The following is a 23,462-nucleotide window of genomic DNA, read 5'->3' as shown; positions in this document are numbered from 1 at the left end:
GTCCCAAATGGAGCTGGTTGAGAGTGGAGGGGTGAGGTCTTCATGGGTGGGTCACCCCAGCTGAGGCTCCCTCAATGGCCTGGTGTCAGGGATGCTCGTGGGATATTCTCCAATTGTTTAGGAAGTTGAGCTCAATGACTATAAGACTCTCCTAAGCTCAGATGACCAGACCAATTCTCATCTAAAAAGTGCAAGTTTTTGTCACACAGTGCTGTAGGCTGAATGTTTGTGTCATCTCAAAACTCACATGTTAAAACCTAAACGCCAATATGATGGTATTAGGAGATGGATTCCTTTGGGAAGTGATTAGGTTATGAGGGCAGAGCCCGAATAATGGGATTAGTGCCCTTATAAAGAGGGCTGAGAAAGCTCCCTTGTCCCTTCTGCCAAGTGTGAGGTTATAGTGAAAAGATGGCCTTAGCAACATATTTTCAAGCACCATGTCTGACCGGGCAAGAGAAACAATAGAAAAAATAAACAAATGGGACTACATCAAACTAAAAACCTTCTGCACAGCAAAGGAAACCATCAACAAAATGAAAAGACAACCTAACAATTGGGAGAAGATATTGGCAAACCATACAGCTGATAAGGGGTTAATCTCCAAAATATATACAGAACTCATGCATCTCAACAACAAAAAAACTAACAACCCAATTAAAAAATGGGCAAAAGACCTGAACAGACATTTCTCCAAAGAAGATATACAGATGGCCAACAGACACATGAAAAGATGTTCAAAATCATTAACTGCCAAGGAAACACAAATCAAAACTACTATGAGATATCACCTCACGCCCATCAGAATGGCTATAATTAACAAGACAGGAAACATGTGTTGGAGAGGATGTGGAGAGAAGGGAACTCTCATACACTGCTGGTGGGAGTGCAAACTGGTGCAGCCACTATGGAAAACAGTATGGAGATTCCTCAAAAAATTAAGAATAGAACTACCGTATGATCCAGCTATTCCACTGCTGGGTATTTATCCAAGGAACTTGAAAACACCAATGGATAAAGATACATGCACTCCTGTGTTCATTGCAGCGTTATTCACAATAGCCAAGACTTGGAGGCAACCTAAGTGCCCATCAAGGGACGAATGGATAAAGAAGATGTGGTATATATACACAATGGAATACTACTCAGCCATAAGAAACAGTGAAATCCAGCCATTTGTGACAACGTGGATGGACATTGAGGGTATAATGCAAAGTGAAATAAGTCAGAGGGAGAAGGTCAAATACCGTGTGATTTCCCTCATTAAGTAGTAGATAATAACAACAACAAACAAACACATAAGAGACAGAGTTTGGATTGGTGGTTACCAGAGGGGAAGCGGGGAGGGAGGAGGGCGAAAGGAATAATTCGGCACTTGTGTGTGGTGATGGGTTGTAATTAGAATTTGGGTGGTGAACATGATGTAATCTTTGCAGAAATAGAAGTATAATGATGTACACCTGAAATTTATACAATGTTATAAACCAATGTTACTGCAATAAACAAAAAATTTAAAAAAAAAAAAAAGGGATCTTGAGATGGGGAGATTATCCTGGAAAGTCTCCTGGATTATCCAGGTGGGCCCAATAAAAAATAAAAAATAAAACCTAACAGCCAATATGATGGTATTAGGAGATGGATTCCTTTGGGAAGTGATTAGGTTATGAGGGCAGAGCCCGCATGATGGGATTAGTGCCCGTATAAAGAGGGCTGAGAGAGCTCCCTTGTCCCTCCTGCCGTGTGAGGTTATAGTGAAGAGATGGCCATCTATGAACCAGGAAGCAAGTCCTCACCAGATACCGAATCTGCTGGTGTATTGATCTTGGACTTTCCAGCCTCCAGAACTACGAGAAATAAACTTCTGTAGAAATAAGCTACAGTTTATGATATTTTTGTTATAGCAGCCAAACTGACTAAGACACATAGAAAGGCCACCACTTTGCGGAAAGCATGGATTCAAGTCTAATCTGGCCTTTGAAGTAGAGGAAGGCAAAGCTGCTTACTTCAGGCTTAGGATGGTCAGTTCTATGTGGAACTTCTCAGCCACGTGGATCACCCAGACACACTCCACGTCGGTGGGGTAGTTTGTTGGATACCAAGGACTGGAGAAGGAGCCCAAGAGGCTTGAAATTACTCCCCCACAGGAGTTACTTCCTTCTGTAAAAGCAGACAAGAGACCTATGGTTGGCTTCTTCAGGCATGCACTTCGCATTCTCCCTATTTTCCCCAGTGTGGAATCCAGAATTCCACCAAGCTCCACGGTGAATTACAGAATGGGAAGGGATCATGCTGGTATTAGACATAGTTGTTCTTGGCTGGCATGTGATTGTACCCCTGGGAGGGAATTAGGGAGGAGGAAAGATGTATGACTGGCAGGCAGGACTCTAAAACCGTAGGTGAGACCGGAAACGGGATTGGATGTACACATGGCGGGTGTGGGGTGTCCAGCTGATGCTTCATGAACGCTCTCCCCAACTTCCTGTCATACAAACCAGCTCATCTCAGATGTAGACAGTCCATCCATTTGCGAGGGCTCCATCCCACCAATTCCTTCCCCTCATGGCTGCCAGGACAGGCAGATGTCTATTCTGCTTTTATGAATTATCAAAGTGGTTCCATCCTTTACAGGTTATACTTTCAATGAAAGAGAGTTACCTTGTGGCATAGCAGCTTGAGGAATGGCAGCTGGAAAAATCAAAACCAAAGAAAATCAGGAAAGAGCTTAGCGTCATAAAATCTCTTATACTTAAGTGACTAGTCCTGTCACTAGTCCTGAGTCTTAATACATGGTGTGGACACACTCATTTCTTTTTTCTCCCTGATCTAGGATGCAGCCTCTTCCCTTCTCTCAGTGATTCACCAAGAAGTCACCAACAATGCACAGTTACATGACTTGTTTTCTCTTATGTGTTAGGGTCCACCAACCCAAGGGCTGTCCTGAGGTTGACCAGTCACAAAGCATCAACCGCAGTAACACCACTGGGCATATGAGCATGCCACCATGCCTGTAGAAATTTATCAAGTGCTGAAATGCAGAAGGACAAAAATCGGAAAGCTGAGAACCGTGGTGGAAAAGGTAGGTTGGACAACACTCCACTGAAGTAAGACGGGGATCAGTGGGGAGCTCTAACATGCGTTAAGGTCCTTTCTTCCTCTTTCATGTGTCGTTTTGGCTTTGATTTCTGTGTAGCATATATTTCTGTACTCTAGGTGTCTCCTTAGTCCCCACTGCATGGCAGGCCAAGGGCTGGGCAGGTTTGGAAAGCCTGCTCCTTGGAAAGCTGGTACTTGTTTGAGTTTTACACTAAGGGTTTAGCAAGGAAGGAGTTTGAAGCAAATGGGTCAGATGCGTATGAGAATTCCTCTATACCCGTTGTCTTTCTCCTCAGGCAGCACTGCTGCAAGGTGAAGAGCAGTCCTTCTGAGTTCTTTGCCAGAAAGAGTGTTGGATATCAGCAGAATGAATTTTTTCTAAACTAAAGTGTCTCAGAAGCATTTTTCTTTTGTTAAAATGCTTCATATACAATCTTTCCCTCAAAGAATTAAACGGCAAAGTCCTTATTTTGTGTGTTTGTCTAGGCAGGTGTATAATGTTCTATCAAGAAGAGTTTTGCTTACAGTTGGATACTATTTAGACATAAATGGTTCCATTCTCCCCCAGAATTTCTTTTATTCCATGACCCATTCTCTTTTCCAGTTAGATGTGCATTCATGCCTCAGAAAAGGGACATTATAGCAGGGAGAAAAAAGAGAAAAGCCTTCTGAGGTTTGAAACCCCAGGCTGCAACAAGGCTTGGGCACAGAGCTCTCTGAGAACCTGAAATCCATGCCCCACCCCCACCATTCCTGGCCCCAGGCTAGGAGAGATCCCTCATTGGAGAAGAAGAGGAAAGGCCAGAGGGAATCAAAAGGAACTTCGCTGCTTCTTAGTCTGTGAGAAAGTGTTCTGCGGGTCCTGCCTCCCCTCCAGGGCTGCTGCATGATTTGTGGGTCTCAGTGCAAAATGAAAATGTGGGGCCTCAGCCAGGGGTGGAGAAATCAATCTCCCACAGGCCCACCTTGCAACCCACACCAGATGGGCAGCCTACAAGGGATGGCGATCTCCACCTGGGATGACTTTGGAACCTGGATTGAAGTAGGTAAGAGGCCTCCACCAAGTGTCCTTCCAAATGCTTCATGGTGGTTCCAGCCCATGGTAGGGACAGCTGCTAGCCACCTTGCCTCACCCCAAAACACCACAAGGTGCATCCCCGACCTTGACCTTCCCCATACCCAGGCCCCCACTGAGGGCAGAGGGTGGCAGCAGTCGCTGCGCAGGGTTGGAGAAGAGGCTGGATGGGGCCCAGTGTGGCAGTGAGCAGGGAACTGGGCAGCTGAGAACTTGTCCTGGAGAGGAAGGTGGCTGCAGGAGGCAGGACCACACATGTCATGATATAGCTGGAATCTTGAGTTTGGGAGGTCACTGCCACACATCGACTTTGAGTAGGTTACCAGAAGCAGGTCTACTCTTTCTCTATTCCTGCTGTGTTGGCTAAGCCAGGAGGCCCACAGAGAAGCCCCAAATGGCTTCACTCCTCACCCTCAGTCTGCTCTTGACCCGCTGCAAGAGTTTGGCATTCAATGCATCGTTGTTTTCTTGCATACTTTCACTTTCCAATCCACGTCCCCGAGACGGAAACTTTTCCACTTTCTCTCCTCTCCATATTGACCCCCTTTTCAGCCATTGTGATGGAAACTTCACCCTTCTTTTCCCTCCTGCCAATACTCACTTTGCCATCCAGAGAGGAGAGTTTTGGATGTCATTTCATTTGGGAAATGTGGCTCTTAGCTCATTGTCCAAGCCACTGGTTCTCAACCTTGGCTGCATGTTGGAATCACATGGGATGCTTTAAGTATTACTGATGACTGAATGTGACCCCAGAGATTCTGATGTGACTGGTCTGGGGTGCAGGCTGGGCATCAGGAATTTTAAAGACTGCCCAGGTGATTCTAGTGTCTAGGTCACTGTCCACCAGTGTCTAGGTCAGGACAGAGGTTAGACTTCTTATTCACTTTGCAGAGATATTAGAAATTCACAGTGACAGACCTACCTGGGGGTGCAGGAGTCACATCTGGAGCCCAGTATCCAGCATCTGCATGCATGAAAAAAAGGTAAATTTAGGAAATTTAAGTTAAAATCTATGAAAGCAAAGAAGTGGTGGTTTTCTAGTGTGGGCATTTCTCAAGCAGGCAGGCTTTGTGTCACACAAGAACAAGGACATGTTTAAATTCTGGAAAAGCACCTTCAGACCTGGGAAAGTTACAGAGAACAGGACTTGCCAACTGTGTGTTTGTCTTCAGAAAGGAGTCAGGCTCTCAGCCTCCACTGTCAACACAGCTGAAGGGACATGCATCTGTCAGGCCACTGTCCTTAGTTTCCCTGGCCCTGTTCTGTGCATGTTCTCCATCCATCACTAAGACGCTGCTGGCTGAAAGATCAGAAAGGACCTGCCGTGGGAGGAGAGGCTACCTGAGCAGATGACACCAGCATCCTCATGGTGGCCACAATTGTGGTCTGACCAGCCGGAGCTAGGGCACTGGCCAAGGTGGTTCTCACTTCCCGAACACTGAATGTTGTCCAGTAGGATGTCTCCAGAGCCTGGGCCAAAGTGGGCCTTTCCAGGAGCAGCAATGGCCCATCCACACCCCAGCTGTCGGCACACGACCTCGGCTTCTTTCAGGTCCCACAGATCATCACACACTGTGCCCCAGGCCCCCTGGTGGAGGACCTCCAGGCGTCCTGAGCACCGTCTGGAACCGCCCACAAGCCGCAGCTCTGGTCCATCTTCTAAACAGAGCAAGATTTTATTTTTGAGTCGGGGAAGTTTGAAATAGGAAGGATTTCTAGCTCCCACATTTGTGGCTAAGGCAAATAAATGCAAGAGCAAAGCCTTAAGGCTGTCTTGATTCCATAATAGGTTGGGGTTAAGGGCTTAAGAGTGAGATAGAGGTGGGTTTAAATCCCAGCTCTACTGCTTCCTAGTTGTGTAAGCTGTGACAAGTTACTTTCTCCCTGGGCCTCAGTTTCCTCATCTGTAAAATGGGGACTCCAGCAGCATGTATCTCAGAGGGCTGTGATGACAAGTCGATGAGAACATGAATATAAAGCACAGCACTCAGCCCCCAGCACAGCTTAGTTCCTGCAGATCTTACTGTGTGATTCTCTGTGTCACAATGCTGGGTTCCTGGGGAAATGGGTTCCCAGTGGCTTTTTTGGACATGTCTTGGATAAGTGCTTGGATAAATGTAAATTTAATCCCCTGAAGGCACCTGGGCCACAAGAGTGTCTATGACTTCATAAAGCCCCATGAGAATGGCTATTTCTCGGCTGACAGGCTGTGGCCAGCTGGAATTACCTGCTGTCTCCTGGAGATGCCCTAGGGACGGCCTTCCTTTACTGTGTCCACAAGATCTGCCACACTGGCCTTCTTTCTGTTTCTCCAACATGTCCAAATCTTTCCTCCCTCAGGGTCTTTGCATTTGATATTCTCTGTTCCTGGAATGTCCCTTCATTGTCATTCATCCCATATCACCTCCTAAGCAAGGCAGTCCATTCCTATTCAATCCACAGTAGCACCTTGTCCACTTCAGGCACTCTTTTCTATCCCACCTGGATCTGTATTCTCAGCTCTTATCACTGTCCCCAAATTATCTTATTTACTTGTTTCTTGTGTCTTGATCCTCCACCTCTCCCCCATGTCCACCCTACTGCAAACTCCATGAGAGAAGGGCACTGTACTTTTTGCTGTGTCTTCAGCACTTATAACTGACTCTGGCACATAGTAGGACCTCAGTAAGTATTATTGGGTGAGTGAATGGTGATCTTGAGTCAATGAATGGTCTGGATTTCAAATGCTGGACCTTACTTAGCCTCCCCAGGATGAGATCTCAAACATGCCTTTGAGGATCAAATACATAAGGAATTCCCTTACTCAGACACAAACACCCCTCAGCCCTGGCCTCAAACTGCATCCAGCAACTTACTACCTGGTTTCTCGGTGACCTGAAAGAGTTACTGGGGCTTCAGTAGGGTCCCCTGAACCTCAGAGTCCCCATAATTGGCAGGTAGTGTGCTTGCTGGGTGCAAATTGGACTCTGGAATGACTGCCTACAGAGCCATGGCTGAAAGAGTCCCCAAGCCCCTCGTTTGGGTGAGTCTAGGGTCCAATGCATTCAAGGTATTAGGTAGGCCAACTGGTGGAGGGAAGTAGATTCTTCAGGAATGTTTGGCTTCTAGATTTCAGCACTCTGGACAGTTACCAGTGGAGAGTAATGATAGACGCAGCTGTGGAGAGGAGCAGTCTGCCTAGTTAGGTAGAGGCTGCACATCACTGCCTATTTCAATTGCCCATGTGGCCTTCTTAGTGGGAAAATCTAGCAGCCATGCAGTGAGGCTTATGGGGCTAAGTGTGGGGGCTTTTAAAACTGAATCCCAGGCCTCTGCTAACAGGGGTGTCCCTCAAATTAGAAACTGTTCTGCCTTTTAAAGACCAAAAACCTACTTGAAGCTTCCTACCTGACTGTCTTTCACCCTGGGGAATCACATTGAACAGAGCATAAAAGCCAGTGTTGGTAATCATAGAGTCACTTCGGAACACCACTGTCATGATTTCCGAGGAGGAGAAAAACATCACAGCTACTGAGGCACAGAACTTCCCCATAGAGAGTGAGGCAATCCTGGGTCCATCGAAGATTTCAACTGAGTCGTAGGGACATCCAAGGACATCTTCTAATCTGGGGGAATCGAAGTGGAGGGTGAGCAGCAGCTTAGAACTTCCTAGATCTTCAAGCTTGGAAAGTACGACCATCATAGGATTAAGTATTTGGATTACAGGTTAAATTGCGTATTAATACATAAAATATCAATTAACTTTTTTAGATAATAAAAGATGTTCTTTTATTATCAGAACTATTATTTTCTTTGTCTGAGGAATTTGTGAGGCTATGGTTATAACTTAGTAACAGAAACTTTAAAATCATAAGGGTTTTGGGCAATCACAACCTACATGGAACATTAGAAAGTGCTAATGTACACTGGAAATAAATTCTTAACAGTCAAATCACCCTGATGATCAGCATGTAATCAACATCACAGCCAGATTTTCCTACTTCTATATTTTACAAAACTTTCCATACTCAAATTCTTGGGGAGAAAAAACTTGATTTTAAAATAAAAATAATGTCACATATAGAAGAGTATTTGCACTTTAGCAGTTATTCTCAAGGGATGTGTATGAGGGGGATTTTGAAGGCATAGACAATTGATAACATAATAGACTTTGGAGCTGTGAGTTCAAGTTTCTCACTTCTTTGTGGGCTATCTGTGTCCTTAGGGTTTTAGTAAACAAAGATAAAATGTTTCTAGGGTATTCTTTGGCATAGGCATGTCTGACTCCATGGACCAAGCAATAATTCCATGCATGCTAAAGGTGGATTTTCATAGCATTTCACAGTATTGCTGTGTTTGTAGCACGATGTGTGTCACATACAACAAGAAGAAGAGCTTTGTGCAAACTATGCAGTCTATGCTTAAGAATTATGTATTGGTGAAGAGCTAGGTCTTTGACATAAGACAGATCTAGATGAGTTAGCCCTGGGCAAGTTAGTTAACTTCTCTGGGGCTCAGTTTCCTCATCTCTAATGGGGATGACAAGGACATCCATCTTAGGGCTGTAGTGACACTGGAATATGACAAAGGACATAGTACAGAGCCTGGGCACACCACAGCACTAAAAAATGTCAGCTATTATTTTATGTCATGGAGATAAAAAAATGGCAGTGACTTTGGAAAATTTATTCTATTCATGTTGAAGACGAGGCAGTGACTCTAGTGTCTCCTTCCACTTTGAGGCAACATTTGGAAGATGCAGGGCCACTAGTTTGCTAATGTGTGTGAATGGAAAGCCTCTCGTTATTTGTTTAAAATTTAGAGAAAGGAAAAAGAAAGTCTAAGAGGATAAATATTGTACCCAGTGTACAAGAAGGGCAAAGCTGGTAAGGAGGATTTTGGTGATATTTTTAGAAAAATCAAAAGAAAAACTGTCAAAATAAGGTTAAGTCAAATACGTTAATAAGTCACTTACTGAATTTTTCAAGTTAGAAGTAACTCATTGGATAGCACTACAAAATTAACCTAAGCTTCAACTTGGAAAGAATTTTGCGTTCTTCTGGTTTCACCCCTAAGTGTTTCCCACTAAAAGAAGTATCTTTGCTATGATTTCAAAACCAATATCCTTATTTAGATAGAAACTTCTCTTAAAAAGTTGTTTTCTTACTTCAAACTTGGGATCATGAGTTCTATGCGGAATTTTTTATCCACATGGATTTCCCAAACACACTGGATGTCTGTTGGGTAATTTTTCGGATACAGCGGACTGGAAAATGAGTCGGAGAGACTAGAAATGACTCCTCCACAAGAGCTACTTCCTCCTGAAACAACAGGAAAAAGATGTCAAGATGTGTCCTCATAGCATCACTGTGTGATCCCAGTGATGATCAGAGGCCTGGTGGAGTCAGGCGGCAGTCCACCTGGGTGAGCACACACAGGGCTGTCTGAATAGATCTTTAGCCTAAACGTCTCCTGGAAAGGAGAATCCATTCAATCTAATTCTGATGCATCAAAAAGTACTAATGTGTGAGAGTTCTCTGCCCTCCTCTCTCCTTCTACCATCTGATAAAGAAAATATTATATTTGTCCAATCTCTTTACTATCTCCTCCCTCTTTCTAAGTGGAGGGATTCTTGCTTGTTGGGTGAGAGACACAAGAGATCTACATGAGAGATAGGGAAGGAGAGGCAGAGAGAGAGGCTGTGCGTGCCAGGGTAAGGGGTGAGTTTGAGGTTTGGGGAACAAGAGGCTCTGGAACATCTTTGGGGTCTGCTGAGCTGGAGGCAAAGGGAAAGGGGATGTTGTGGACTGTTTTGGGAGGTCTTGACTGGGGCTTCCCTTTAACTACTTTTTCCTCACTTTTTCTGGGTAGATTGTGTTTCCTTTAACTCAGTATCTACTGAGACTGGAACTTACAGGTTTTGGGATCTATAAGAGTTAGACAAGTGAAATCTAATTCTTCCATTTGAGTTCTCATGTTAATACAAATAGGTATACATTTACACATACACATATATATTTAAAGCAGCATGCCACATGAAAAAGTGGAAAACTTAGATGATTATCTTAGAGGAAAGTTGAAAACACAATATGCTTTATTGACCTTGTCCCTAAATTATGAAGTTGCTTAATTTTCTTCTTTCTTTTATCCCCTGACCAACCTGTAATCCTCCCAGAATCCCACAGATTCCTGGTCTTTCCTGCGATGAGTGGCGGGAAGTGGTGAAGCGCCCAGTCATCCCATAGCTCTATTGTTGATTACCTTTGTGGGTTACAATAACTGGGCGAAGTCAGACTGACGCTGAAACTCCTGGGAGTTGGATTTCCTGAAAACTCTATGTGTGGCAGGGGATGATGGACTGGGGCCCATCGTGGGTGCCCACTACAGGACTGTACCCAGAGGAAGCAGGCTAACTATAGTCAGATGGACTGCCACATTCTCTTCAAGTCACTTGTCACTCTCCTGTCTAATCTGACCTGGGCAGATCCACATGCCCCCTTCCCAGCCTGCTCCTTTGGTTAGAAAAGTCAGTATTTACAGGCATTAGAAGCACTAATGCCATGCCCTTTGGCAAAGCTGTGATGAGCACTGAGGGGCTCCTCCAGCTGAGGTCCTGACTTCCTTGGCCTTCTCATGGAAGGGACCATGGCAGGACTGGCATGGGCAGCAGAGAAGCAGCCCCCATCCATGCTGTGCAGGTCTCTTTATGCCACATCCTGGGCACACCGCCTAGCATCTACTATGATGGTTCTCTTGGCTACCATTTGGGAGCTGCCATTTTGGTTTAAAACAAGTGGCTGCCTGTTATATGATCCTGAGAAACTGTAGAAAGACCTAGAAGGGAAAAAGGGAGACAATGAGGACATCCAGGGGAAAAATACTTACTCTCATCTACAAGTTAGTGAAATGTAAAGTGTTTCCTTAGAAATGTCAATGTACTTAGTGCAAACTAAGAAAAAAGTCTGAAAGTGTTCAGTAAGTATTCTCTACAGTCCTGTGGCAGATTAAAAAAGGCCACAAATTCTTGGATGTGCCTCCTGTCACGAGGTGAAGTCTAGGTCCTCTCTCGAACCTGGGTGGGCTCTGTGACTGCTTTGACTAACAGAATATGGCAGAAGTGATGCTGTGCTTTAAGAGACTGGCAGCTTCCACTTCCTCTCTCTGGGAACACTGGCTTGCTCGTGGTACCCTAAGCTACCTTGTAAGACGTCTGACTACCCTTCTGGAGAGACCATGTGAGGAGGCCCTCAGATCACCTGGAAAGGAAGAGGGCCCTGGCTGAGCCCATCCTTCCACCTGTCCCCACCAGGGCACCAGGCATGTGAGTGCAGCTGTCCTGGGCTCTCCAGACCAGCCACTAGGTGAACACCACTGAGTGACCTTGCTCAATCCTATGTGGAGCAGAGGAATCTCCCAGCCAAGCCCTGCTTAAACTCTGACCTGTAAAACCATGACATATAACTAAATGGTTGTTGTTTTAAACCACTACGTTTTGCAGTAGCAATAGATAACCAGAATGGCTCCTTTCTCTCAACACGGTCTTCATCATTTCCCAATCATCCATGTAATTTTCAGCTTAGCTGATTTACATAAAATGAGAAGACTACAGTTGAGCCTTCATTTGAATATCCACTGCCCTTGACCCCAACCGTGGTCCTTTAACTTTAGACAGCCCTGCCCCTCTCATTCATGACCCCAACACATAAAGCTAGCCTTCCCCCACAAATGTCCAGAACACATCAAGTTCTTCTTCAGGCAAGTGTCCGAGAGACACTTCTGCCAATGACTTGTGACCATGTGTGTTCTCTGAGGCTGCGTGGGGACAGCTAGGTGCATTCAAGAGCAAGGTAGCCAAGACACCAACAGCTTGGATTCAAATCCACTGGCTAGCCCTGGGTACGTTACTAACTTCCTAAGTCTCAATTTGTCTCTCTGGAAAAGCACTTGCCTCAGGGGGTTAGTGTGGGGATTAAATGAGTTATCTATGCCAAGGGTTCAGAACAGTGCCTGGCTCTTAGCATTTACAAATATTTAATGCTACTATTATTATTATTAGAAAGTTGCCTAGACTAGAAAAAAATATGGACGTACCTGGAGGTGTGGGAGGAGGCAGGTCTTCTGCGTCTGAATCATAAAGAAAGGCAATAGGTCACTCTGTTCAGTGAATCCAAAGTGTGGAGGAGGTGGGGTAACAAGGGTGTGAGTGGGGGATGAAAAGGAGAGGACCATGGTCTTTCTGGGCACATGACCCAGAGCACCAGAACTGCATCCTGGGCAACTTCACCCCTCCTCTGCCCGGGTCTTTGGCCTCAGGGGGTGGGGCACAGCCAGTGGGTCCTCTGTCCGACAGCAGACAGGGCTGGATTACCCCTGGCTACTCTCATGCTGAATCGCCTGGACTACTTGTTAAAATGCAAATTCCAGATCCCCTTCCCAAACCTAGTTAGTCACACTCTCTGGGGGTGGGGCCCTGGATTCTGCATTGCAATGCCCCAGGTGGTGCTGGTGCACACTAACATTCGAGACCTTCTGTGTGCAACGTGGAGCTGCCATGGCAGGGCGTGTGTCAGAGCCCAGGGCTTGGTGCAGAGTAGACACTCAAGGATTGTTTGATGAACGAATAAGTGGAAGGATGGATGGACGAAAATTACATCTGGGCTGCATAGTTTCAAAATGTCTTCAACCACAACATGAGAAATTATTGCCTGAGAGGGGAGAGGGGAGAGGGGACCTGAGCAGATGACACCAGCATCCTCATGGTGGCCACAGTTGTGTTCCGATCAGCCTGAGTGGGTGCATTGGCCCAGGTAGTGCTCCACCCCAGAGCACTGGAGGTTGTCCAGGAAAATGTCTCCAGAGCCTGGGCCAAAGTGGGCCTTCCCAAGGGCAGATGTAGCCCTACCGCACCCCAGTTGTCGGCACACAACCTCGGCTTCATTCAGGTCCCATAGGTCGTCGCACACAGTGCCCTAGGCCCCCTGGTGGAGGACCTCCACGCGTCCTGAGCACTGACATGAGCCACCCACCAGCTGCAGCTCTGGCCAGTCCCCTGCGGACAGACACCTTCTGACCATTGCCCTCTGGGGACACTGCACATTTCCCCTGAGCTGGCTGAGCTCCCCACCCCACACTGCTATTGCGGATGGAGAACTTGGTAAAAGAGTCAGTCAGCTAGTCAACCTCCTAGTGGAAGGTTGATAGGTCATTAGGATTGTCAAAATAACATTTAGCCTAAAACCTCCACTAACTGAGTATCTGTTTGGTCAGAGGTATGTGCTAATATGTTTTGGTTCAATGCAGAAAAGCATTACAAATAATTTGCACAGTGATTTGCAATTTTGTGAAGTGCTTTTGTGTGTGTGTGTGTTTATCTTCACCTTTATAATAACTCAGGAAGGGAAGCAAAAGAGAATCGGTGTTCCAATTTTATCTATGAGGAAACTAAAAGTTGGAGAAGCAAAGTGATTCACCACAAACCTCACATCTGGTAAGTAGCAGATCTAACCTAGGTCTCCTGATTCCGAAGGTCACTGTTTTTCTTTGATATTCCGTCTCACTGCCTCAGAAATGGCTCTGACACTCAACTCACTTTGAAAAAGCCTATTAGTGATGCAGATGTGAAGTTAACCATGATCAGGACTGGCCATATAAAGAAAGGGTAGAACCACACTACAAGGCACTTGTAAGCTGCTCAGGGTTTGCTAACTCTGAAAGGCTCCAGAAAAATGAACTTTGCTCACCACAGGATGACAGAGCCAAAAGTTCCCAATAGCTTTGAATGACCCTGAAAAGTCTGGGTAGAGTCAACTGGCACCTTTGCAAACAGTTGAGCCACTTGTAGTTGGTCCAGTTTCTGCCCATGAAGTAGGTACAAATGCAGACACACATGCAGGTACCAAGAGGAAAGGACACCTGGGGACGAATGGACACAGTCCAGGGCTTACCTGGTCTTGCTGTGACCACCTTGGGTGTTGATGTCGGGATTGCTGTGGATATAAGACACCCTTAAATAAAAAAGGGGGGACTCAGGCAAGTCAAGATAGCAGCATTAGTCTCCACTAAGCGCCAAAATTCTGGCTGATTCATTCTCCTATCTTCTTTATAATAAGTGACCTTCCACATCAAACTCTCTTTACATGTGAGTCTTGATGTTTCTCAGGCGTGCGGGATCCAATAGACATAATATTCCCATCTTCTGCTCAGTCATTGGAATATAATACAATGACATTTAAATTGTGCTGTTCTGTGTTAATGTGCACTCACAATCAATGTCCTTCAGGGGAAGGCAGCCATTTCTTCTGTAGGCTTCTGCTTTTTGTTGTTGTTAATTTTCCCTGAATGTAGAGAGTCTGACCAAGGGTGTTTCATTGTCTTGATAAAGACAAGGAATTAGGAAGTCAAATCAACAATTCTAAATATACAGTGACCCAATTGTTGATATGTGTAACTTGGTTCCAGTGTGAATGGGCATCATACTTGTGCCAACAGTGTGCAGACAGAATCTCTCAGCTATGGTGGATTTATACAGGAAATTAGGAAACATATATGAGAGAGATCAAACTATGACATAAAAGCACCAGGAGTGGGGACAGAGGAAGAAACATGAAGGAGGAATGCAGATGAAGTAACAACAGTAAACGTGACTCACTGATTAGATTCGGAGTCCGAGAAATTGCCTCTGCAAATACAAGGAAACCATTGTTGACAACTGTTCAATCACAATCACAGTGACTTTCCCTGGTCCACTCTGTGACCCAGAGCATCTCCTCTGTGTTTTACAGCCTGTTTCCCAAGCTTGCTCAATGAGTCACCCTGCACTTGCTAAAAGTCCAGGAGACTGTTCTGAACAGCATCTTGGACAAGGTGGATGCTAGAAGAACTGTCTGTGAGCTCAGCCTCTTTTCTCTTAGTGGTAAATAGTGCAGGACCCATTACTGGGTGACCTCGGGACAATTACTGAACCTTCCAAGCCTCAGTTTCATCATCTGAAAAAGGGGAAGAACCATGGGTTTGTGTGAGGATTAGAGGAAATGAAACACGCTTGAAATGTTGCCTGGCATAAAATAGGCATTCAGTAAATGTTTGCTGTTATCTTGATCACTGTTGTTGTCATTACCCAACTTTGAGTACATGTGCTTCATCAGAAGCCCTTGGCTTAGCGTCTGCCTGCCTTCTCGCCACACACCTTGCACATCCCATCTCTGTGCCCACACTGCTCTCTCACCTGCTGTACCCTCTCCCTGTTTCTCCAGCCACAGCCAAGCCAGTTTTAAAGACAAATCTAAGGCTGTTTCCTTCTATGTTTTCCCTAATATTTGTAGCCTACATTGCTCTCTCTCTTTGCTAATGTCTTTTGCTGAGATGTTAATTTAGTATATTCTAGTATATTCTATTTGTTTGCCTTAATTTATTGTATTCTATTTGTCTTCTAATTGCTTCACATATGTTTGTCATGAACTCCCTCTAGGTTGTGTATGAGCCCCTCTTAGGCTGGGACCACACCTTCTTCTGTAGGTCCTAAAATGCCTACCTAGCACTAGACTGAGAGTAACTTTAGAAATGGCTTCCTAATGGACTGATTGCAACAAGGTGTTTACATGAAACTAAGCAGCCCATGATGCAGCTGCCAATTATGGAGCATTTATGATGGGCCACTACTGTGGTAAGGGCTTTGCTTGCATCATTTCAGATAACCCTCACAACAAACCTAGGAAGTGATGTTCTCTTATTATCTCCGTTATAAAGGGAAGGGAGTGAGGCATGGAGAGGTCAAGTCTCTTGTCCAAGGTGCTGGAGTAAGTGACAGGATCATAACTGTCCCGAAGCAGAAAGTCCAGCTCCAGAGTTCTTTCTTTAACCACCATTGTTACCTTTGGTTGCAGAATAATAATAAGCAATGAAGTTTTTTCCTCTGTTGTTGAAGCTTCGGAAGTACACGAGGGTCATTGAGCTGGAGGAGGACACGTAGGTGAGGTAGGAACCAGCGCAGGTCTTCCCCAGGGACTTTGCTGAGGATGGAGGGCCGTCCAGGATTTCAAAATATTCATTGGTGCAGTCAAGGCTGGGGAAGCAAACACCGATGGGTGCCTCTTAGTCTCCTCATCAGCAGATCTTGGAGGTATGCTGTGAGCAAACCCTTTATTTGTTTACTATAAAGAGGCCGGGGACAGATTAAAAGCCTGTGAGTTATTCAAACATAGCATGGATTCCTCTCATCCCATTTTTTCTCTCTGAGAGCCATTGCCTTAAGGGGATGGGATTTTAACTGGAAGAGGGAAGAGGAGGCTGAAGCGCTAGGTGTACCCCTGCTGAGGCCTCCAGCAGCCTGAGACTGTATGGTACCTCAAAGCCTAGGGCCAAGAGCATGCCAGGCAAATCAGGGCAATTGATCGAGGGTCCAGAAGAGGGCAGAGGCTGCTCAGCCTGCCAGTAGGACATGGCTCCATGTTCCAAACAACCTGTTTATAAGCTTTGGGCAGCTGACCTGCCTGGAGGGAAGTGTGCTAGCAAATCCGCTCAGCTTGCTTTCTGGGAGTTATCTGATTTTGTCAGCTGTTTTTCTTTGTTGTGAAGTTTTTTCCAGATGCCACTAGGGCTGGAATCAGAAAACTGATTCCAGGTCTTAGCATGATGAGCCGTCCATTCCAAGTCATAATTTGATTAAGCAAAATTCAAGAGTAACAAAGAACTTAAGTTGTTTCTGAGGGTTAATTTCCGTAAGACGTTCATCTATGAATGATGTCAACCTAACTAGTTATAGTATTAAGACCTAAAATGTCCTGATTTATTAGGTCTAGGGATCCCTGGAATCTGCATCTTTAGCCTGCAGGCTGAATACACTCTCTTTCTCTCTCTCACACACACACATACCTATCCAAAGGATATAAGGTGGATTTCATTTTAATTAAAAATTAATGGGGGGCCAGGCTGGTGGTGGAGCGGTTAAGTTCGCGCGCTCTGCTTCGGTGGCCTGGGGTTCGCAGGATTGGATTCTGGGCGAGGACCTTCTCACACTCATCAAGACATGCTGAGGTGGCATTCCACATAGAAGAGCTACAACTCTACAATTATGATACACAGCTATGTACTGGGGCTTTGGGGAGAAAAAAAAAGAAAAAGGCAGATTGGCAACAGATGTTAGTGCAGTGCCAATCTTCCTCAAAAAAAAAAAAAAGTACTTGTGTAACTGTTAAAAAAAAATTATTCGGGGGCCGGCCCTGTGGTGCAGTGGTTAAGTGTGTGCGCTCTGGCTTTGGCAGCAGCCCGGGATTCGCAGGTTCAGATCCCAGGCGCACACCGATGCACCGCTTGTCAAGCCATGCTGTGGCGGCGTCCCATATAAAGTAGAGGAAGATGGGCACGGATGTTAGCCCAGGACCAATCTTCTTCAGCAAAAAAGAAGAGTGGCAACAGATGTTAGCTCAAGGCTGATCTTCCTCACACACACGCAAAAAAATTAATGGAAGCACACAAAAATCAATCGTTATTTCTATATAATAGCAACAAATATGTGGAAACCAAAATTAAAACCACAGTATCATTTACAATCACTCTGAAAAACATGAAATACCTACATATAAATCTAAGAAAACATGTACAAGATTTGTACACTGAAAATTGCAAACCGCTGAGGTAAAAAATACCAAATGCTAGCTAGGATATGGGGAAACTGATCTCTCATGTGTTGCTGATGGGAATCTAAAATGGTGGTCACTCTGGAAAATAGTTTGTCATGTTCTTAAAAAGCTAAATGTGCACTTACCATACAACCTAGCAATTGTACTCTTGGGCATTTATCCCAGAGAAATGAAAACTTACGTTCACACAAAAACCTGTATCTGAATGTTCATAGAAGCTTTACAGATAACAGCAAGACTGGAAACAACCAAAATGTCCTTCAGTGGGGGAATGGTTAAACAAACTCTAGTATCCACAAATGGAATACTTCTCAACAATGAAAGAGAACGAACTATTGATACACACAGCAGCTTGGATGGATCTCAAGGGCATTATGCTGAGTGAAAAAAATCAATCTCAAAAGGATACATACTGTATGATTCCATTGATATTCTCGAAATGACAGAACTATAGAGATGGAGAACAGATCAGTGGTTGCAGGGGACGGGATGGGGTTGGTTTGAAGTATAAAGGGTAAATGGGTACGTCCTTTATGGTGGTGGAACAGTTCTGTATCCAAATTGTGGTGGTGGTTACATGAATCTCTACGTGGGATAAAATAGCACAGAACTACACACACCCCCCCACACACACGTACATGTAGAAAATGGTGAAAACTGAATAAGCTCTGTAGTTGAGCTAACAGTATTGTACTGATGTCAACTTCCTGATTTTGAAGTTGTTCTACAGTTATCTAAGATGACACCAATGGGGGAAGCTGGGTGAAGGGTACATGGGATTCTAAGTGTTATTTTTGTAACTTCTTGTGTGTCTATAACTATTTCAAAGTAAAAACTTAAAAAAGACATGAAGGACTCTTTTAGTTATGAGAATCAACCAAAGGAATAAATGCTTGGAATTTTAAACTACGCAGTGTACTTAAGAAACATACTTATGACCTACTCAAGATATGGAAATGCCAGCAGTATATGGTTGAAGGCGTTGGCCTTGATTTCCCACACACAGGTTACGTTGTCATGCATTTCATTCTTTGGGGGATTCCTAATCGCTCCAGATGAGTTAGTGATAATGCTGCCACACTGAGATTTTTCTAAAAGCAGAAAGATATTTTAGAATTTCAGTTTTTTTCATTGTTCAGTTTACTAATTTTGTAATTCATACTTTTTTTCTTTTTATTTCTTTCCCCAAAAGGTTTCATTTGTCATTACTTTGTGGGTATGTCTTAGGATGTATGAGAGATGTAAACTAGTCTAAAAACTCCTGCAAATTTAGAAACTTAGGGTATGAAATTGTCTGAATTTTGAAACATCTCTCACTTCTTTTGAGAAGTCCAGCATTGACACGGGCTCATTGGGCAGCGCAGTTATCCAATATTAGCGAGAATCTTTCCCTCCAGTTACTCCCTAGTGGTGGGTTCTGTAGCTTTGATTTTTGTCAGGTCACCAGTAGTAATGAGTAAACTGCTTCATTTTCCCAATTAAGGCTGAGCCCATGTGGAGCCCCTATGTATATGAAGATGGCAGTGTTCCACCCAACATCAGTTGTAATTTATTAAAATTGTACTATTAAGAATCTATTACTGGACCGGCCCTGTGGCTTAGCGGTTAAGTACGTGCGCTCCGCTACTGGTGGCCGGGATTCGGATCCTGGGCGCGCACCGACGCACTGCTTCTCCAGCCATGCTGAGGCCGCGTCCCACATACAGCAACTAGAAGGATGTGCAACTATGACATACAACTATCTACTGGGGCTTTGGGGAAAAAAGAAAAAAAAAAGGAGGAGGATTGGCAATGGATGTTAGCTCAGAGCTGGTCTTCCTCAGCAAAAAGAGGAGGATTAGCACGGATGTTAGCTCAGGGCTGATCTTCCTCACAAAAAAAAACAAAAAAAGAATCCATTACTAAGTGGCAAGAAGTTGCCCTGAGTCATCTATCCCTTCTAATACTGATATTGTTCTGTGTCCGCCTGTCCATCCACCCACCCATCTGCTTGGGATCTGCATGAGATGTTTCTCCATCTGCTTGTCTGTCTATCTATCCATCTGTTCAATATTCAGTCCACAAGTAAAGATGACACCCGTGGCAATGGCTTTCTCCATCAGATTATCTGGCTGTGTAAGAATAGGACCTACACTCGACTGGCTCTGGTCATCTAGCTGTGGCTCTTCCCTAGAAGGATCAGCCAGACTCTCCAGTCATCAATACTACTTTAGCCCTTTATTTCCAAGTGGTGCTAAGAAAAGTTCAGTGGAGCTTCTGGAAGCCCAAGATATAGGCAAGAGCAGAGGGAAAAAAATGGAAAATGAAAAAGAAAGCATGGAGAAGGAGGACAGAAATTGTTAGAGAAAGGGAAAGAAGAGGAGTAAAACATGCTCATCATGGTGGAAACCCTCTGAAATGATGCCCTTGAGTAGCACCCTGGCAACACTGCTGAGTTAATAGCCACATGCCTATCCTTCACACATAGTGTCCACGCAAGGAGACCAAGAAGGCTGGCACCACTTGTTTACTTAAACTTCCTTCTTTGACTAAATAGAAATGGAATTGGAATCATAAATTCATTGGCTCTCATTATTGGTCTCTTCACTCAGAACACAGCTTCAGAGGGGTGACCCAGACAGTGCATCAGTATTTTGCTCAATTTCCTTGAAGAGTCACTTCAGAATTTGAGCTGGAATATGACGATCAGGGCAGCCAAGGACACCAAAGTTTCACCTGCAGCCATCGTCCCTGCCATGGCAGCCAAAGGGCGACCTGTCAAACACACAAAGGACACATGGATTGTCAGTGGGCACTGAGTCCACAGCCCCGTCTGCACATGAAAACTTGAGGAGCTTGTAACAAATATGCTATCTGGGCCCCTTCCAGAACTACTGAGTCAGTCTCTGGGGTTGAGGTCAGAGAATGTAGGGGATGTTAATGTGCAGGAGGGAAGAATCTCTGATCTAGAGTCTTCCCAGATCTATTTTGCATCGTTCTCTTAAATGAGATATTTTTAATTTGGGGGTTTAAGAAAACTAAAGATGTGAAATTCTGGCTCCTGTAGCCAATTCCAGTGACCCAAGAGTCGGGAATTATGAGGCTTCGATTTAAGAATAGGAAGAGGCACCAATTCACCGATTACTTTGACCTGGTGCTCCTCAGAGATGGTGAGTCAGGACCTAAGGATGCTGTGGATCCTCCTTCATGCCCCCCAACATCTCCCCTACCAGTGACACTTGGCCCAGAATCTCCCGTTGGAGAGCCCCACCTAGGACCAATCCATTCTTACATGTTAGAGTTGACAACCCAGGAGGGGATACAACTGAAGCTTTGCTAGATCATGTCCAGTCAGCTTTATTCATGACTCACTCTCTGACTGACCCAGCTTAGGGCAGGGCATCAAGGGACCTGGGGGTTTTATGAAGGAGACAGGACACTGGCATGGAAAACTCCGGGTGTTGGCATTGAGAGCATGTGGGAATACCAACAGCAACAGAAGCTCTGTGGGGCCAGAGCTGCACCAGGAACCAGGCAGAGGCAAGGAGAGGGTGGAAACAGAATTGGCCCACCTTGACTTTGTCCAGGTCTGGCCCACCAGTCATCTGCCCCTGGGCAGGAAGTGCCTTAACCACCTCTCAAATCTTGACCACCCCCTGCCCTCATATCATTGCCATCCCCTTACAACCCTCGGAACTGACAAGCCAAAAGTGCTATACAGAAGTCTGAGAAATTTAGATTCTGCTTCCTGTGTGTAAAATGCACAGAGAAGTAGGAGGAAAGGTAGAAAGTGAGGCTGGACCAGGTGATTTCTAAGGTGCTATCCCTCTTTCCCATTGGATGATCAGGTGATTCCACATCTCTCAGTCACTCCACCAGCTTGGAGAATAAGACACATCCAATTTCCAGCAGAACTTCCTCCCCAAGGTTTTGATAAGCCGCACATGGAAACATGGCCTTGCCTACCTGGTGGTGTGACCATCAAGTATTCAGCATCTGTAACTGTGAGGGATTAAAATATCTACTGTGAACAAATAACGTACTGGTTCATTTTCAATAGTTATTTTTACACTGGCTTTTGAAAAGCACTCTCTTGGAAAGAGGCAAAGCTGGGCTCTACCTGGGAAGGGAGCAGGTGTTTACCTGAACAGATCATGCTGGCATCCTTCTCGTGCCCACAGTTGTGGGAAAACCAGCCAACATGGGAGCACTCCTCCAGGTGCTGTTCATCTCCTCTGCAGTGCACATTGTCAAGGAGGATCTTTCCAGAACCATCCCCAAAACGGGCCTCACCCGGGGCTGAAACGGCTCAGCCGCACCCCATCTGCCTGTAGACGATGTTTGCTTCTGGCAGGCCCCAGAGGTCATTACATACAGTCCCCCAGACTCCTGGTAGAAAAGTTCCACAAAGTCCACGCAGCTCCCGTGGCCACCTACCAGCACACGGGGGCCCAGCCATGTGGGGAAGAACAGGTGGTAAGGGGGTGATAGCTGCCTCCTCTGTCTGTTGATGACTGGATTACTGTCTACGCGACCTAGCTTTCCCTACTTTCCAAGACTTAGCTATCCCACCCCTCACACTGTCATGACAGATCCCACGCCATTCCCCAGATGCGTCTGCTCTAAGAAGCATATAGTGTCTTCCTCGGCCACACCCTATTTTAAGACAGCTTGCCTGTGGTAGGTTATTTACAAAAATGGCCGCAGTTGTCTTCCTGATATCCTCAATCTTTGCAATGTGACATTGCAGCTCCTCCCATCAAGTGGTTGAGCTTATTTTCCTACTCCTGATTCTGGGCTGGTGGCAGAGACTTGCTTTGGCCAACAGAATGTGGCAGAAGTAATGGTGCACCCATGTGGATCTGAGGCCTCAAGAGGTCTGATGGGCTCCTGTTTACTCCAGGAACTTGGAGACAATCACGTGAATAAGCTTAAGCTAGCCTGCTGGGTGATGAAAGACACGTAACCTTGTCACCTCTGTCACCTCAGATAATAGCTATGGAACTGCAAGACATGTGAGGGAGGCCATCCTAGGCCAGGCAGTCTTCAAATGACCTGCCAGCTAGCCACAGATGCATGAGCAAGCCCGGTAAGATCAGCGAGGACCAGCCATGCCTATCCCAGATCAGCAGAACTTCCCAGCTGACTCGTAGACTCATGAGCAATTATAAATGGTTGTTGTTTTAAGACACTTTTTTGGGGGGGTGGTTTTACATGACAATAGATAACTTATACACTTCTTTTTTATCCATACCCCTACCCAAAGCCAGGAGGGGGCATGGGGCTAATGTTGTATAACCCCATGATTGGGTCTGCCTGGGCAGATAAATGGGCTGGAGTATACATCTGACTCCAAAGGAACCAATCCGTGAGCAGGATTGGGCCAAATTCTCCCCTGGCTATTTAGAACTGGGAAGAGAGCTGGAAGGTCACTTGGATGCGGGGTCTGATGCTTCCACTTGGGGCAGCCATGATGAATCATGTGTGAGTGGGTAATTAGCTAGAGAAACTACTCAGGATAATGGTGCATGAGAGGAAAAAAGATGGAGAAAGAAGATCCAGAGTGTGAGAGCACGGCTCTATGGCAGCTCAATTCCTTTCTTGTTTGTACTCCTTCAACTGAGTTCTCCCCCGGGTCTGAGGGTGCAGAAAGAGCATGATGGGGCCTCTTTCATGGCACAGACCACTTTCTTCTTACA

General features: G+C 45.3%; 1 protein-coding gene across 1 annotated transcript in view; it reads right to left on the bottom strand.

Annotated features, from left to right (window-relative positions):
• Positions 1–13,116: 13,116 nt before the first annotated feature.
• The window catches only part of LOC147916919 (scavenger receptor cysteine-rich domain-containing group B protein-like), a 49,212-nt gene continuing 38,866 nt past the window's right edge, over positions 13,117–23,462 (bottom strand). The window contains 6 exon segments of the mRNA XM_087433020.1: positions 13,117–13,196; positions 14,092–14,133; positions 14,796–14,825; positions 16,018–16,208; positions 18,728–18,875; positions 20,500–20,538. Coding sequence (XP_087289146.1) covers positions 13,117–13,196; positions 14,092–14,133; positions 14,796–14,825; positions 16,018–16,208; positions 18,728–18,875; positions 20,500–20,538 — 530 coding nt within the window.

The sequence above is a fragment of the Ceratotherium simum genome, chromosome 6, assembly GCF_057802395.1.
Source record: "Ceratotherium simum simum isolate JZ-2026a chromosome 6, ASM5780239v1, whole genome shotgun sequence".
In the NCBI taxonomy this organism is placed as follows: domain Eukaryota; kingdom Metazoa; phylum Chordata; class Mammalia; order Perissodactyla; family Rhinocerotidae; genus Ceratotherium; species Ceratotherium simum.
Note: the sequence above shows the minus strand (reverse complement) of the source record. Positions and strands in the feature narration are given on the sequence as shown.